Source organism: Sarcophilus harrisii, chromosome 2 (genome assembly GCF_902635505.1).
Source record: "Sarcophilus harrisii chromosome 2, mSarHar1.11, whole genome shotgun sequence".
NCBI classification, from domain to species: domain Eukaryota; kingdom Metazoa; phylum Chordata; class Mammalia; order Dasyuromorphia; family Dasyuridae; genus Sarcophilus; species Sarcophilus harrisii.
Window position 1 is genome coordinate 203462858 of NC_045427.1, and position 19185 is coordinate 203482042.

At 33.0% G+C, this 19185-nt stretch overlaps 1 protein-coding gene across 4 annotated transcripts in view; it reads right to left on the reverse strand.

Annotated features, from left to right (window-relative positions):
• HEATR5B (HEAT repeat containing 5B) overlaps positions 1–19185 on the reverse strand; it is a 133908-nt gene that overhangs the window by 111166 nt on the left and 3557 nt on the right. For all 4 annotated transcript variants that reach the window (XM_031951270.1, XM_031951271.1, XM_031951272.1 and 1 more), the window contains 6 exons: positions 17528–17692; positions 17087–17298; positions 12886–12994; positions 11567–11716; positions 1769–1940; positions 801–958 (listed from right to left, as the gene is read on the reverse strand). In XM_031951270.1, coding sequence (XP_031807130.1) covers positions 801–958; positions 1769–1940; positions 11567–11716; positions 12886–12994; positions 17087–17298; positions 17528–17653 — 927 coding nt within the window. In that variant the 5' untranslated portion in view covers positions 17654–17692. The remainder of the gene's footprint in view (positions 1–800; positions 959–1768; positions 1941–11566; positions 11717–12885; positions 12995–17086; positions 17299–17527; positions 17693–19185) is intronic.

The window sequence follows — 19185 nt, forward strand, 5'->3', positions numbered from 1 at the left end:
CATTAGAATTGGCCTGAATCATCTCATTGTTGAAGAGAGTCAAGTCTATTACAATTGATCATCATATAATTTGCTGTTGCCATGTATAATGATCTCCTGGTTCTACTCATTTCACTTAGCATGAGTTCATACCAGTCTCTCTCCAAGCTTCTCTGAAATCATCCTGCTGGTCATTTCTTACAGAACAATAATATTCCATAACATTCATATACCATAACTTATTCAATCATTCTCCAACTGATGGGTATCCATGCAGTTTCCAGTTTCTCGCCACTATAAAAAGGGCTGCCACAAACATTTTTCTACATGTGGGTCCCTTTCCCTCCTTTATGATCTCTTTTGATACAAGCCCAGTGGAAACACTGCTGGATCAAAGGGTATGCACAGGATAACCATTACTTTTAAATAACTTTAAAAACACATGAGAATTTTTTGATTTTAATTAAAATTTTTTCTTTGAATATTTAAGCCCTTACTAGAATAATTTGAGTTAAAGATAACCAAAAGGTTTGTATAATTGTTGAAATGTCATCCTCCAAATGAACAGCACAAATAGATACATATTTATGCAATATATGAATAATTATATGTGTGTATGTAGCAACATATTATTTAAGAGAATGAATGAGACTAAAAAAAGCATATATTATAGAAATCAAGATAAAACTTTAAAGTAATATTCCACATATAAAGTTACAAATGACTATGTATTTCCTATTATTTGGCAGATGACTTTATAAAATTTATGAAATTAAAAAAAATAAGAAACAATGACTATTTTTACATAGGCTATTACAAACCTGTGTAACTCCAACTCTTACTTCACGATTAACTGACCCACCAACTTTTAGCATTTCTCCACCACTCTTTAAGAATCCAGACCCTCCTCGCAGAAATCCTGTGGCCATGAGCTCTAAGACTTCATCTAAAGTGGCTCTTTTCACATTCTGGCGCATTACTTTTAGAAAAAAAAATAGGATAAATTTGTAGCTATACACAAATTATTAACTTATTCATTTGATACAATCAGCTATTAAAGAAGAAGGTGAAAGAAAAGAAAGTGAAGACTTTTAAAGTACTATAAGTATCTCTACTTCAATCACCTATTTAATAGGAAATTATATGTGGAATTTTTTCATATTTTAAGATAAAACAACTTGAGAACTTAAGAAGCACATACTATATGTCTGGCACTGGGGGAATATGAAAAAAGTTATTTATGTTCAGATCACAATTTAGCTAAGAGGCATGTAAGTAGCACAGTAAGTAGAGGGCTGGAGTCAGGAAGACTCATCTCCATAAGTTCAAATCTGGTCCAAACACATACTAGGTGTGTGATCCTAGACAAGTCACTTAAACCAGTTTGCTTCTGTTTTCTCATCAAATGAGCTGTAACAGGAAATGGAAAACTAGTACAGTATTTCGGCCAAAAAAACTTAAATGGAGTTACAAAAGAGCTAAACACAACTGAAAATGACTAAATAAGAATAAATTTGTCAATTTTAAATTTTTTACTGAAACTTAATCCACTGCATAACGAATTTGGGAGAATATGCTAAATACCTGTGGCTAATATCTTTTGGTCTAAAATAAAGGCAAAGTTTTCATGGACTTTAAATTTAACACTTTAAAATTTTATACATTAATTAGACTAATTCAAAAATTACAAAAGTTATTAGTTTAAGAGGTGTCATGGAAAAATATTAAAAACATATAAAACAAAGTATAGGCATATGATGTTAAACATATAATAACGATAATTCAGTACCCATTGCCTGTTTAGGCATCAATGCAGTTGCCATGACTGTTCCCAAGAGTTTTGCCACTGCCACTCGAACCCCATAATTTGAGCTTTCCAAAGCCTTAAAAGATAATGTGGCTATATTTTCTAATTCAGCTGTCCACATAAATACAGCTTCATTTTGTAGTTCTAGCAGACACTGTAAGGTTAAAAAAAAAAAATTAACATTAAATTAATTTCAAAAAGATTTTAGATATATAAGATCTAAACTGATCTAAAGATAAATGTTATTTGATGTAATACTGTAAAAAAAAAGAAAAGAATGGAATTTAAAGTAGTAGAACTATACTAGAGCTACAACTAGAAAAGTTACACTATTTTTTCAAGTTTATAAGAATGTATTAAGTACCTGGTATGAGTCTGGCATTGTGGGGAATATGAAAATATAAGATATAAGATATAGATATTATGCTCACAAAGGTCACAATCTAGCTAAGGAGGTTCACACACATGCATACATAAAATAATTCAGAAACAATAAAACAGTATATGATCACATATTAGTTCATTGATTAGTTCAAACATTTATTTTCTATCAAGATAGTGAGCCTACAATAGAAAGAATATGTTTAATTTATACTTAATATCATCATAATGCATAAATTCATACATTACAAATGTATATCCACTTGTTTGTATAATCTAACTATCTTTTCAAAGGTTCATAAGCCCAACAGAAAAGCTAGAAAAATCTATGACAATTTAAATGGATAAACTAGAAAAAAAGTGAGAATCAGAAAGTGAGAAAGATTTCATTTTTTAACCATTTTTAATTATTATGAACTTAAACACAAAAAATGAGCATTTATATATATCACATAAAAAGAACATGAAATCACAAATCTCTAATTCATGCCACTTTTTTTCCCTAAAAAGTAAATAACAAGAGCAAAGTCAAAATGGCAGATGAGAGACAGCAACTCAAGAAAATTCTCCCAACATTCCCCTCCCAAGAACTTTAAAATAATGCCTCAAATCGAATTGTAGAGGGACAGTGCTAACAAAAGACCAGAGTGAGCAATTTTTCCAGTCTAGAACAACTTAGACAGTCAGCAGAACTCTGTACCACCAGGATGAAAGTTAGGCAGGAATGAACACAGAGGTAACACCAACAGTGAGCTTTGGAAGTGGGTATGATAACAGCAACAGCATCTTCCAGATAAGAGATAAGAGGGTCAGACAACTGGTCAGAAAGAGATTTTTGGGGACTCCTTGTAAGTACTGGCTACAGTAGTGCTATTTTGCAACTCTTATCACCCATAGGCATGGCAGAGAGGAACACTTATGGTCTGTTATAATCAAGGCAGAGTGAAGCATATAAGCACCTGCAACTTCAGAGAGCAGGGGATCTATTCACAAGTCCAGGGTCAAGAGAAGTTCTAGTGCTTATGGCTGAACTTTTCTATACATTTTTGAAATGTTTTAAAGGCTTGAGCTTTTTTTTTTTTTTTTGCATACAATTGAAAACCAGTATACTCCTTTCGATCAACCAGATCATTTCCAATGGAGCAGTAATGAACTGAACCAGCTACGCCCAGAGAAAGAACTCTGGGAGATAACTAAAAACCATTACATTGAATTCCCAATCCCTATATTCATGCCCACCTGCATTTTTGATTTCCTTCACAAGCTAATTGTACAATATTTCAGAGTCTGATTCTTTTTGTACAGCAAAATAACAGTTTGGTTATGTATACTTATTGTGTATCTAATTTATATATTAATATATTTAACATCTACTGGTCATCCTGCCATCTGGGGGAGGGGGTGGGGGGTAAGAGGTGAAAAACTGGAACAAGAGGTTTGGCAATTGTTAATGCTGTAAAGTTACCCATACATATAACCTGTAAATAAAAAGCTATTAAATTAAAAAAAAAAAAAGAAAAAGAAAAAGAAAAAAAGAAAACCTACTCCTTTCTCCCAAATTTCCCTGTGTCCCAATTAAAAAGGGTGGGGAAAGCCTCTAGTAACAAATAAACATAGTCAGGCAAAATGAATAGTAGTGGACATGGCCAAAATAGTGTTTTTTCTTTTCCGGATTTTGGTTCTATCACCTCTGTTAGAAGTTGGTTAACATGTTACATCAGGGATCCTCTGGACATGTGGTTTATTGTTTTGATCAGTTCTGTAGTTATTAAAAGCTGTTTTACTTTACAATGTTGTCCCTATTTATATTATGCTCACTTCACTCCTCATCAATTTTTTATAAGGATTTTCTAAAATGATTAATTTTCTTCCCTTTGTTTTTAACACACTGGGGTCTTTCTAGGTGTTTTCTCTCTTCTATCAGTGGGTTAAAAATACATCTTGTTCTGCTCCTCTTCATCCTCCCATTCCCTACTGTGCATGTAGTATATAGTAGACAATTTGAGGTAATAGTAATAAGAAAACTGCAAAAAGGGAACATAGAAGTCACTTGTAAAACTGTCTCATAAATAAGGGGGAATAGAAGCCACTTTCAAATTTGTTGCTTAAATTAAGTAAGCAGAGAAGTCATTTGAAATTGTTTTAAAAAGTTCCATTCTAAGGGGATGTAAGCTAGGCCATAGTGTTAACAGCACCTGGTCCCACTAATTGTTTTCAGTCTATAAGCTCCAGGCAAGCTCCTAGCATGGCCAACAAAATGGGAAAAAAAAAAAAAAAAAAAAAAAAAGTTATATAATTAAGGGAACTTTAAGGTAAGGCTGATAACTTTAAGACAAATGTTGATATAATGAATTAAATCTAAGATGGTATAGATAAAATTAGCCTATTACCCACTACTAAAATGCTGTAAAAGGGAGACCCTAAATCTCTGCCCTTCAAAGATTCCTCTACTTGCTATAGGCCCATGCTTTCCAACAGATTTAAAATCTGATCTATAGTTATATACATGACTCTGGGCTTTTCTGATTTGTACTTTACTACTTGGTATTTGTATTTATCTTTTTCTCGTATTTCTGTTGTTTGGTATATTCACAAGTCAAATAACACCCTGGGTTTTTTCTTTTTAGTTTTTGTTTTATTTTTCCAGAATGCCTCAAAAGTCTCTTTCACTGAAAGTTTTAACTTTTTCCCCCATAGGTGATTACACTTCCACTGGCAGAATACTAGATTACTTTGGGTGGCATCTTGGAGCCTTTGATTTTTAGAATATATTATTCCACTTGCCTCTGCAGTTTCTAATTGGTATAAAATATAGTCTTGTGTTATTTAGGTTTCCTTTCCTTCATATTAAAGGGAAATTTCTTATTTACTAGTCATTTCCAGAATTTGCTTTCATTGGAACTGTTCAATTTAACCACTATACATTTTGGAGTTTGAAGCAGAGAGTTTTTTTTTTTTGTTGTTGTTGTTGTTGTTTTGTTTTGTTTTCCCCCCAGGAGATAATTATGGAACTTTGCTGTATTGTTGCTGTTCAGAAATTCTGGGAAATTTTCTTGTATTATTACTTCCATTTTGATGTTTACTTTTTTTCCACTTGACATGTTTTCCTGGGGAAGCCAAAGAATTTTATGTTCCTACACTTTCTGTCTTTGAGATTAAGGTATTTTGTTCATATAGGGATCACATATTCATTAATGCTTATTTCCTTTTAGATTGTCCTTTGCAGTATATTTTTATTTTCAACCTCTTGCCCTCACTTTTATTTCTTTAGAGAGACTTGTCATTTTAGATTCATTTTTCTATTATGCTAATTATTTCTGATGTGCAGCTGTAGCTTTCTCAATCTGAAATTAACTTCTATAAATATACTGATTTTTCTTTTTAACCATTCTAGAATATCTAGATGCAGGATGTTCTATTTGGAACTAACAAGTTTCTTCCTTTCCCCAATAATATTCATTTACAAGTTCAAAGCCTTTTAGCCATCTTCCCTTGTGATTTTACTATTTTCTTTGCTGATTTCTCTGGTTATGCTTTGATTTTTAAAGACTGAGTTTTTTCTGCCTTAATTCTTTGGTTTCAATCTATTTTTTTTTTAAATTCTCTTAACACTCACTTTCTGATTCCCTCTTTGTTGATGTTCCACAGACTATGATTCAAAGCTGTCTCAGTCTCTTCCCATTTTGGAAAATTACTTTTAATTTAGGTCTCTTCTACTAAGTAGCATCTGGGAGGAAAGCACTAACTTCAGCTGGATGCCAGTCCCCTTTCCTTCAGGCCTGATACAGCTCAACATACTGGCTTCCTATCCCAGTTCCCCTCTTTTATTAATTTTATGGCTACACTGACTATCTATCACATTTTGCACTCTTGGGGAAGGTGTGGTGGATACACAGGGCAGAATTTTTGTTACTTCAAGAGGCCCTAACATAGAAGGCACTTCAAGCAAAAAAATACAAATGGCTCCCTCCTTACTTTCTGTTCTTCCTACATGGTAGGGAAAAGTTGAAGTCTGCTGCTTATTTCAATAAGATGTCTGAGGAATTGCCAAGGAATTATGTATAAAGATGGCAGCAAACCAAAAGCCCAAGCTTTTGGTTAGTTTTATAGTCAATCTGAAAAGAGTATGGAAGCTGATGTGACAGTGAAGATTATCATTCTCTACTATTAATTCATAAAGCTGCTACTAGGCAAATTTATCACTTTCCCTATCATGTAGATGTTATGGGCCAGAACTCTGAACTTGAAACAAAGGATTCTTACAAGGTGCTAAGTCAGTGGAATTGATAGAGACAATGGTTATCTAGTTTAGCATGGTTCAATATGATTGATTTAATCTTTCAACAAATAATGGTTTCCTAGTGATATAATGATTGATTTATACTCAGTGTAGAGCATATAAGTTGGGACTCAGAAAGCCCTCAGAGGCAGAGGCACAGAAGACAAAGAACTATAGGCAGGAGCTTAAGCTCTCAGAACCAAGAGGAGAAATTCAATTCATTCTTCCAGGTGGCTGGCCTGGCCTCCTGTACTTCCCCCACTAAGACCAAGGCCAAACTGAAAGACTCTCCAGAAAGCTGCCTAGCATCAGGCAAAGAAATAATAAAGGATTTGGACTTTAACCCCTGGCAACTCTTGTGGTGATTACTGAACTGAAAGGAAGTCTGCTCCAGAGACCCCCAGGAAAACTGAACCAGAGAACATTACATGTTAGTGTCTGAATGTGGGGCCATAAACCTTCATCTGTGACCCAGAAATTAGGGTGAGTACAAGAAGGAAACTTTGTAAAGGGCTAAACTAGTATTGCAGCTGAAATGGGAGCCTTTTCCAATTCAAGGGAAATGCACAGAGAGCATTGTTAGACTTATGAAAAACCAAGGTTTGACTGTAACTTGGAAACAGATCATTGAACTTTTAGAAACATTACAATATACAACTTCTTGGTTCTCTAAGGAAAAAGAATTAGATCCAGATAAGTGGAAATTAGTAGGAGAGCAATTATGTGAATACTACATGATAATGGACCTGACTCAATTTCCAAAGAAACACTCTATATCTATAACTTAATACAAATGGCTTTAGGAAATTATATAAGTTACAGAATAAAGAAAAAAAAAGTAAGTGCAAGAGGGGGAGGATCCAGACAAACTAGGTAAAAAGGATGAAGAATTAGACAAGAATGGTGTTAAGTACGAAGCTGACGAAATTAAGGAATATGGTGCTTCACAGCAGGAGACTGACCTACCCCCCCCCCCCCAATTAACCCTTCAGGGGGGGAGGGAGAAGGACAAGGGGGAGAGGCAGTGACACAATCAGCACCACCTATGAAGCAACATATGACAAGATTACAAAAGGCGTAAGTTAAAGAAAAAAAAGAAAGAGGATATATCTGATTTAATAAATGTATATTGAAGAGTTTGATTCTTCAGGTTAACAAAGGAGAAGATACACTCCTTTTGATCTGGAAAAAATCAAACATTTAAAAAAGGATTGCCCTCTTTATGGAGTTACTTCATCTTATCTTAAGATGTTTCTAGAGAATTTGGCTTATAAAATTTTAACCCCTAGTGATTGGAAATCCATTACAAAGACATTTTTAGAACCTGGGCAAAACTTGTTGTGGCTTTCAGAGTATCATGAACTTTGCAGGATACAAAACCAACACAATAAGCAAACTGGAGTTAATATACAAATCACCTTTGCCCAACTAGAAGGTAAAGGTCAGTATGCAGACAATATAGCACAGATTAATTACCCCATAGCATATGAGCAAATTGCTGCTGCTGCTACAATCAAAGCATGGGGCTCCCTCCCAGGAAAAGAAAGAGGGAAAGCCTTCACAAAAATAGAGCAAGGTCCCAATGAACCTTTTGCTGACTTTGTAGGATGTTTGCAAACAGCTGTCACAAGAACCACTGGAGAAAATGCAGTTACAAGAATTATGATAAGACAACTGGCTAGAGAAAATGCTAATGAGGTTTGTAGAAGAATAATTTGGGGAATACACAAAGATGCTCCTTTAGAGATCATAAGACGCTGTGCCACAGTGGGTACAAATGCTGATTATACCCAGACTATGGTGCAAAACATAGGAAGACAGGGTTCATCTTGGCAAGGGACTTCCAGAGAAACTCGTTAATGCTTTCAATGTGGGAAAACAGGACATCTGAGAGCCCAATGTAGGCAAAGAGATAGAGTGAAAGGACGGTGAGAGAATAAGACCTAAAACCCTAGGTCCAAAATGTCCTAAAACCCTATGTCCAAGGCTTCCACTGGGCCTCAGATTGTAGATTGACCGAGGGAAATGAGAGGCAGGGCCCAGTTTCAGGGCCCCAGGTGGGGCATGATAGCAGCCGAGGTTACATCCAGAGAGTCTTTAGAAGTTCAGGACTCTGATGTGATCAATCAGCCAAAAAGCAATCAGATGGGAGAAAGGGATTACAATTGGAGCTTTTTAACCCAACAGAAGGGCAGTGTCCAGTGCGAGCAGCTCCAATGTAATTGCCAGGTGATGTAGAGAGAAAGTTGTAAATAGAAGGGACTAGAGAGGTTAACTAGTTGGGGGAAAGGGTTTGCTTGTATTTCTACAGATGGAGATGGGTGCCAATGAGCACCTGGAGAGAGACAGAAAAAGAGAAAAAACCTCGAAACCAAAGGAGAAAACCTAAGAAACATCTGACACTGAAAGAGCATGGCTGATAATGAAACTGTTTCAGAACTTTAAAATCAGCAGGAATCATTGGATTTTCTGAGACATGATATGCCTGATATAGGACTTCAAAATCTGCAGGAATCATTGGATTCTCTGACACATGATGATACTATTGCAGGACTTCAAAACTTGCAGGAATCATTGGATTCCCTACACATATGAAGTAACAGACAATAGATTGGTTTTGGACTATTTCTAGGACTTATGAACATGTACAATTCCTCATGTTGATTCATGTTTGTTATATCACTACTAGCCTGTGTTATATTGCAATGTGCTTGTGTAATTATGTGTAATACCTCCCATGTTGATGGATTTATGTATACCTGTTTCAACTGAGACCCTTCAGACACTAGCTAATCTGATTTGATTCCCCATTTCCTTTGGTATTTTCATCTCCCTTCCTGAGACATCAAAGAAGGCGTGATCACCTCCTTTTATGGTATTTTCACCCCTTTTTTGAGAAGTCAGGAAAGGCATGATTATCTCCTTTTTGGGGTTCTCACCTACTTGAGAAGTCAGGAGAATGACCACCTGTGTTCTAAAAACAAAAGAAAGTGGGAGATGTTATGGGCCAGAACTCTGAATTTGAAACAAAGGATTCTTACAAGGTGCTAAGTCAGTGGAATTGATAGAGACAATGGTTATCTAGTTTAGTATGGTTCAGTATGATTGATTTAATCTTACAACAGATAATGGTTTCCTAGTGATACAATGATTGGTTTATACTCAGTGTAGAGCATATAAGTAGGGACTGAGAGCCACAGAGGACAAGTGCACTAGAAGCTTTTGGTGCCTAGGAGACAGAAATTCATTCCACCTTCAATCAGGCTCCTAGTTGCTGGCCTCCTTAGTTTCTCCACTGAAACCAAGACTCCAGAAGGCTTCTAAGAAAGCTGCCCAGCCCTGGGCAAGAAAACAACAAAAGATTTGGACTTTAACACCTGCCTACTCTTGTGGTGATTACTGAACTGAAACGAAGGCTGCTCCCAAAGACCCCAAGAAAACCGAACTAAAAATATTACATGTAGATATATAGCTGCTATTTGTTCTGTCTCTGCTATATAATTCTCTGTTTGTGTATGTGTAACAGTGGGGACTAGCCAGGAATGATACTGCATACTTATAATTCCTGAAACTGGGGTAGGCAGGGGCTGATAGATCTCACCTGACCTCAGGGATTCTCAACAACAGGAGAGCTGAAGTCAATTACATATCTGCACTAAGTCAAGCTATAATATGGTAAGCCCCCAAGACCAAGGTGACCACCAGGCTGCCTAAAAAGGAACAGACTAGGTTAGGTCAGAAATCAAGCAGAACAAAGCTACTTTTGGTTCCTTTTATAAGACAATATAGATAGATAGATACATACACATACATAAGATTAGATTAAATGGATGACTGGATATAGTTATGTATATATTCTGTATCTCTGCACCTGCACAGGTTGTCCCTCTACCAGGAAGGTGTCCCCTTTTATCTTAGCTTCTTTCAAAGTTTACTTCAAATGCTGTCTTCTACAGGGAATCTATTCAGCTCCCCAAAGTAATATCCCTCAGAAATTACTTTCTATCTACTTGCATCTATTTTGTATTTACTTCTCTATGTACATGGAAAGACTATTTCCTTTTAAAAATTTTGTATCCCTTTTGCCTAGCATAGTATCTGATGAAAAATTATTTTTAAATGTTTTTTTTAAATTTATGATTTTATTTTAAAAACTCTTATTGGCCATAAAGTATAGTAAGAAAGAAGTGCAGTAGACTTCTATCACTCTCCCTTTTCCCATTAACTATGCAGTATTTAAGTAATAACTAGGTTTATAAAAATCTGAGTAAGTCAAGTTTTTCTATCTTAAATCTATAATTTCAAAGATATTTAATCTTCACTAATGACTGAGCTTCAATTTCTCAATCTTTTTGGTTTTAAGTTTCTCTGGAAATACATAATGATACGTAAAATACCTAAATGCATTAGGAACATATTTTAATTCTAAATAGACTTATTTTGTATGAGAATATAGTAATGTAAATTTGGAATTCTGCAAGTCATTTTTAAAAAAAAACTGCTTATATAAAATGTTTCAGTACTGTCAATATGTCTTAATGTTAGGCATCTTAAAGATGTTCACTTACTTTTTCAGTTGGTTATTCCCTTAAATATATATATTCATTAAAAAGTCTGATTTATACATAAAGGCCAAAGAAATCTAATCTGCACAAATTTAAAAACAATTAATATTATTAAAATACTCCAAAAATATTTATATTTAAGCTACCTCTCTCTTCTAACACCAATGGCTGTCAACACAAAGGACTTTATGGAAGATCTAAAATTAATTTAATTCTTCAATAAAAACTTCGTATTCTTAAGTTAATTCATTTTTCTCTAAGAAATAAGCCAACTTAAAAATATTTTAAAATCTCTAGTCTCATATTTAACACTCTAAGAAAATAAGTATAAATTACTTTGAGGATAATCACTTTGAAGATAACAAAATAAGAAGCATAATTTACAACCTTATCATAAAAATAACCAAAGCAAGGCCTACAAAGCATTGTATACATTCTTGATGGATAACTCATGGGAGGATATGAATAATGAGGCATTAAGAAGTTGCAAACTGTACTGGAGGAGGAAATTCACACATTAATAAAATAATCACACTGAAATCAATAAATACTCACTTTAGCAACTGCACACCTAACAGCCATAGATCTGTCACTTAGCAGAGATCTTGCATTCTTATAAATATCACGATGACAAGAAGCTGCTGCACCACCCAGTCCATTTAGGACTTTTTGTAAACTCATTAAGATTTCACTTCGGCCTTGAGACTGTATATGTGTATTAAAAAAAAAATTCCATCAACACATTTTTAAATTAAGCAAGGATGCCACATCAAACCATTACTACTATCTCTAAGAATATTTCTAGATTAGTGTTTCCCAAACAATATGATCATATAATCCTTCTGAGTATGATTTCTATTGATAGCCACTATTAATTCCAGTCCAACATTATAAAGATCCAGAATATCTCCAAAATAGAGGGATATAGGATAAAGAAATTCTGGAGCAAAATAGAGGGAAAGTGAGGCTCTTTCAATGACTTATTAGCAAATGTTGCAGATAAATATTTTTGCTATATAACTTTATGTTTATTATTTTAGATGGAAAAAAAAGTACTAGTAGCAACATTTTTTCAGAATTGGTATTTTCATAAAACAGATCTGAGTTTAAAAAGCATAGTTCTAGATTTGAAGCAATGATTATTCAGAAAATAAGTCTTTGAAAGTTGACAATAATAATTTAGCATTAATAAAATAAAATTTTAGCTAGAAAATAGGATAAAATTAAGCCAAACAATTGACTCAATTTTCTATTTAACCTACACATTATGTTCAGGCTCATTTTACAATTAAATTCACTGTGACCTTACTTCAGGGAGCAAAGTATTTAGAACATACTGATTGACTAATTCATCATTAATTAATTATTGGTTAATTCAAGGGCACAAGTTAAGTACATGTTTTATATTTCCAAGGGAAAGACATCCTACTTTTACAAGGTGAATGAGAAATACTTAAGATTAATGAAGAAACCTAAAGGGGACAACAAAGCTCTTATGAAATCTTCTATAATTTGTCACCAAAAGGTTTGCTCTTAATGCAGATTATTGGCAGGCCTCATGGTTGATTACAAGAGGCAACTGAGAAAGTTGTAAGATCCCCCCAAAAATTCATTGTTTCACAAAATTAGTGGAATATGTTGCTTCTTCACATGGAATAAGGCTCTTTCTCCTATTCACAATAAATTTTAAGCAGTGAAGTACATTTAGGAAATTTTCTTTTGCCCTAAAAGTTGATTATGAATTGCCCCTTACTAACCAGCTAAATGTTCTAGTTACACAGATATAAGGCAAATAGATATCTATTTAAGCCAAATGAATTCTTCTCACAAACAAAACACATAAACATACATATAGAACTTGTTCTGTAACTTACCTCTGCATTTTTCAGAGACTTCAAAAGATTGTTAACTGTTTCTGGAAATGCACTTCCTAACATCCTCCCCATTTTTTCATAAAATGCCCCAACACATGCTACTGCAGCCCTATAAGAAGTGATAGTCTACTTTTAAAACCATTTCAATTGCCTAACATTCAAGTTAACAGGACAGTTTCATAAGTTTTATTAAATGAAGTTCTCATTTTAAAAATTAATTCGGATTGTCTGGACTCATTTTTAATATTCACTTTCATTAATATGGCATTTATCATTACTAAAATTCAACTTTTCAAAAATGTTTGATTTAGCAAGTAATGACAACTGCATTACACCTCTAGTCAATTAATTTTAAACAGCAAATATTAAGGGTCTACTATGTACGTACTTTGTATATGCTTACAATGGAATTGAGGCAGAGATCAAATGATTTATACTTTCATGATGCTATAGTAGGGCATTTAAAAAAAACACAGAAGATAATTATGATCACGATATCTTAAAAATAAATGGAAAATGTCCTGATTGCTATGCAAAGTCTCAGGAAGAAGGCACTAGCAGGTAAAAATAATCCTATTTATACCCAGAAGGCTTAAGTGCATAACAGTTATTAAAGACTTCCTACCATGAGATAAGGAGGCAGTTTAGATAAAATGTCAAATGAGTAAGTAAGATATCTTCCTGGAATGAGTACACAAGAGGTACCTGAATTTCTATTGATTCATTAAAATTAACTTTTTTCCCCAAAAGTCTCTTAATTTGTCAATGAGAGAAGTAAAACAATGAATGCATCCCTAAAAACTTTAAAATTTAGATAGGAAATTGAAGAACTTAACAACTCAGAAGATATTTCTTTTTTCATAAATAGTCCTAATTTCAGAAGAAGTCACAAAACAAAAATTATTTGGTTATTTTATAAAGACGATATCTAAGAGCAGAATTTGTATTGTTGGACCATGACCCCAAAATATTTAAGACAAATTCCTAGCAAGATAGAAAATATTAAGTGTCAAGTCAGGGAAGACTTTAATTGATCACAGGTTCATTCTATATAGAATATTTGTACTTTGTAGTACAAATTGCCATTGATGTAAGCTACAGAGGCCTTCCTTCAAGTATCCCTTCATCTACAAATAATATAATTTCACTGAAACACATATTTCATAAATTCTGCTTTTCTTTGCTAATAAGTTCATATCTCAGAAATAGTAAGCAATAATGGGAATTCTAGATGCAATCTTGATCAACCAAGAATAACTGGCTAACAAAATGCAACTAATAGGAAGCTTGTGATCACATAATCACAGAATGTTATGCTAGAATTAACTATAGAGATTATCTACTCCAACTTTCTAATTTTACAAATGCCCCACACTAGGCTTTAAGATGCTAAGTGAATTGTCTAGCACAATTAATAAATAGTAAATCCAAGCTCTAAACCCAGATCTTTTGAGAGGAAGTCCAACATTCTTTTCCTACTTCCCACTCAATTTTAAATGATCTATTAGGCAATAGAAAGATACAATGTCTGTATAAATATAGTATAGTATATTATATTACCAATGGCAATTTAAGTACAAGAAATGGCATAAAAGACTCTACAAAGGATATATATGATGGGAAAAGTAAAATTAATATTTTAGTAAGAAAAACATGTCAGCTGCATCCCCAACAAGAACCCATCTCTGCCTTTTGAGCAAGGGAAGAGGATACTTTTTATCTGTTAATGCTGGTCAGAAATCAGGAAAGCTGAAGGTTAAAATTCAATTAAATAAACATTCGATGCAATCTGTTACTGTACTAGAACTGATATAAAATTATGTATAAATGTGCAAAACAAATCGTTGTATGAGGAGGAAAAGGTATGTTCATCCAATCCAAACACTCTAGAGAGCAATTTGGACCTATGCCTAAGGGGCTATCAAGTCTGTGCATACCCTTTGATCCAGCAGTGTCTACTGCTTCTGTATCCCAAAGAAATCATAAAAAAGGGAAAAGGATCCACATGTGTAAAAATGTTTGTAGTAGTCCATCTTGTAGTAGCAAGGAACTGGAAACTGAGTGGATGACCATCAGTTGAGGAATGGCTGAATAAGTTACAATATATAAATATAATGGGATATTATTGTTCCATAAGAATTAATCAGCAGGCTGATTTCAGAAAGGCCTGGGGAGACTTAATGAACTGATACTAAGTAAAATGAGTAGAACCAAGAAACATGATGTATAACAACAAGATTATGTGATGATCAACTGTGATGGACTTGGCTCTTTTCAACAATGAAATTATTCAGACTAATCCAATAGGCTGATGATAAAGAAAGTCATCTGTATCCAGAAAGAGGAGTATGGGGACTGAATATGGATCATAACATAGTATTTTCACCTTTTTTTCTTGTTGTTTGCTTGCTTTTTTTTCCCTTTCTCTTTTTTTCTTTTTTGATCTGATTTTGCTTGTCCAGTGTGATAAATGTGGAAATATGTTTAGAAGAACTGCACATATTTAACCTATATTGAATTACTTGCTCTCTAGGGAAGAAGGGAGAAAAATTTGGAACACAAGGTTTTGCAAAGGTGAATGTTGAAAACTATCTTTGAACATATTTTGAAAATAAAAAGCTATTATAAAAAAAAAAAAAAAAGAGGGATGTTCATTAATGATAAGGAGCAAAACTGAAGAAAGGAGAAAGCCAGTAAGCTCAACAAAGATAAATTTTTTTAATCTGAAAAAGACAGGACAAAATAAAGAGATCATAGATGTCCCAAATATGTAAAAAATAAGAAAATACAGTAAATTACAACCTTGGCTAATGAATTACTATAAAGTACTATACGGAATCATTAAGAAATCACAGAGAGGGAAAAACAAAAATCACAGAGAATAAGAGAAGTATCTTTAGACTTTGAATGAGAAAATGTCTAATAGTCCCCCCAAAAGAGGCAAAAATAGGTTTCCTAAGTTAGAGAATTATAAACTATATCAAGTTTCAGAAAAATTCTAGATGGTATTTCTAGGCAGATGATTTATAATCAGTTAGAAAAGCATAACATAGGATCACTGAGGGAAAAAAAAAGCCATACTAGTGCCACGCTAGTTTCATTTAGGAATGAGGGTGGGATAAGGAGTTCCTAGTATAATAGAAAGAGCAGGATGATGACATAGTCTATCTTAATTTCTTCAAAGGATTGATGAATTTTGATGTCCTTGCGCATATGAAGGAAGAAAAGCAGGTTCAAAGATATTAAAAATATTTGTGCAATTAGTTGAAAATAATATCCAAATATTAATAATTGAGTGACATCAAACAGGAAAGATTTCTTAGGCACAATGCCAAAGGTTGGTTTCCTTGTTTCTGTCAAATACTCCAATTTTATCAAAGATTTACATAGATATAGAAGGCAAGTTTTACCAAACAATCTGCTAATAGAAAGATGAAAGGAACAGCTAAATGATTAATAAGTTGCATGGCAGAATCATGATTCAAAATTATCTCAATCTCAATTATTTCACGAGTAAGATGAAATTTAGTAATAATGAGTATCAAGTCCTACATTTAGATTAAAAAGAATCACTAAATCAAAATGTAACTTGACAACAGTTCATATGAAAAACTCTTTTGAGGTTTACATGTATAAAAATTGGGGAATGACTATATAAACTACAATGTATTAATGTAATAGAGCATGACTGTGTCAGAAATGACAAGTACAAATGATATAAACATGAAAAGGTTTTTATGAAATGATGCACTGTGAAGAAAAAACATATACATTGACAACCATGTAATACAACAGAAAAAGTTTAAATATAACTAGAAATTAATTAGAAAAGAACACAATTCAAATAACTTGTCATTATTGAAGTTCATATTTTATCTTAACAAAATACAAATAATTTAATTTTGGTTTTTGGCATTCCATTTCTTTGCATTGGGTGAAATTTTAATTTTGCAATGAAAATTTATTTTTAAATTATATTGACATAATTGTTAAATACTTGCTAAAGCAACTTATTTAGAACATATCTGCACACCATTTGGATCATGGGAAGAAATCACTTACCATATTGTGTATAAGTCAAACCATTTAGATATCCTTAATCCAGAATAAAATTGACACTATGAAATAAATTAAGTTATATTATGATAAACTAGAGAAAAACGACCATTCTGCCTAGTTTTATATCAAAATAAGTACTTACAGTTTGGTTGGCAAATAGGCTGCAGTATCATCTTTGTTTTTGATAATATCATTACACTTGTCAAGAGTTTGAAAAACAGTGAAAGTATCTCCAATGCTATAAAGAGCTGCAAGATTTTTAGCTAGTAATTTCCTTGTTGGGGGGCCAGGAGAACTACTTATTAATCCAGTGAGTTGTTCAACAAGCCTTTTCTGTTTTTCCTTCACATCAGTCTGTCATTAAAAAAACCAAACGACATTTTTAGTTGCATGTATAGTCCTATTGTTTTTTTTTTACCAACTAAAAAATTAGTATTAAAAATCAATACTCATACAAATAGACTATATTATACAACAACATAAGCTGTAAGCTTCAGAAAGAATACCAAGTAAATTGAATTCATTTCCCATCTTTCTTAAATTAAAGCTTCCTTTGTTGATTGTGCAAATAGAAAAACCATACCTTGTTAGCAGCTACCAGGACTTTGTCAAGAAATCGCAACCACTCAAAGATAAAAACAGGCCTCTTTGCTTCTGTAATTTGGGCCAAAGCTTCTTCATTTAGCAATAAACTATGGGCCAACTCCATTATTGGTGAAATTCTTGAATCACGGTGTGTGTGACTTACCTAACAGATTAAAAACCATGAAACATTTCTTTTTCAATATGCTTTTAATGAAAAGCTAAACAGAGTTTAAGCATTTAAAGATAAGATGCAATTACCTTTCCCACTAGATTCAAAGAATAAAAACAAAGAATTCTTAAAAGAACTGCAAGCTTCTTCAAAAACCATGAAACAAAATGACAAATCACAAATAAGAAAAATCTAAATGAAACAACCCTGAATTTTCACCTCACCCACAACAAATTAAAAAAATTTACAAAGAAGGGAATGGTCAATGTTGGAAGATTTGTATTAAAACAGATACAATAATGCATTGGTGGAGCTGAAAACTATTCTGGGAAACAATATGGAATCATGTAAAGAAAGTAGCCAAAATGTACATTCAATATGGAATCATATCCAAAAAAAGTAGTTAAAATATACAAACAATTCAAAATCATGCAAAGAAAGTCAATAAAATGTGCATACTCTTTTACATATTTTGCTGATGTATATATAATCCAAAAATGTCAATGACAAAAATCATATATACCAAATATTTATAGCATTATTTCTTGTAGTGATGAAGTACTAGAAACAAAATGGATGTCTTTCAACTAGAGAATGGCTAAGCAAATTGTATACATAAATGCAATAGAATATTACTAGGAAATGATGAATATGATTAATACAGAGAAACATAGGAAGATTTTTATGAACTGATGATAAGCAAAATTAGCAAAACCAAGGAAATAATATATATAACCATAACAACATAAATGGAAGACTAAGAAAACAATCAACTGAATGCTACAAAATTACAATGACAAAGCTTGACCCAAAAAAGAGCTATGAGAAAGCATCTCCATTTCCTTATAGACATAGGAGATATGGAACAATGCATATAATCAAAATTTTAAAATATCTTGGTTAGTTTTGAGAAACTGTTCTTATATTCTCCCTTTTATTCTATATTATACAGAATTCTCTGAGGGAGATGGAAGCAGGGAAATGCTGAGAAATATAAAAACAAATATATCAATAAACTTTTTTTTTTTTTAATAAAGCAAACCCTAAACTAGGAAAGGGACTTCTGGAAAAGATCTTTGATATACAAAATCATTTATATAAACCATACCCCAGAACATAGTTTTAAAAGAAAGGATTTATATAAAAACTTAACAAATTCAATTTAACAAACATTATTTAAATATCCAAGTGCAATGCACTGTGCTAGGAGTCTATATATCAAAAAGGAAAGATAACATAGTGCTTGGCTTCAAGAGAAGCAACATATAAAATGTTAAGTATGACACAAGATAGAATGTCATGCAGAGTAAGAAACCCAAAGAAAAAATTGTCTAAGAATATTTGAAGAGGGAGAAAATACTTTCAGCTGATAGGAACAGAAAAGACTTCACAGAAAACAGTGGTACCTGAGCCATCGGTCAAAACTTTAAGGATTCTGAGAGGTAAAAATGAAGAGGGAATTTATTTGACATACAAGGGAATACTTA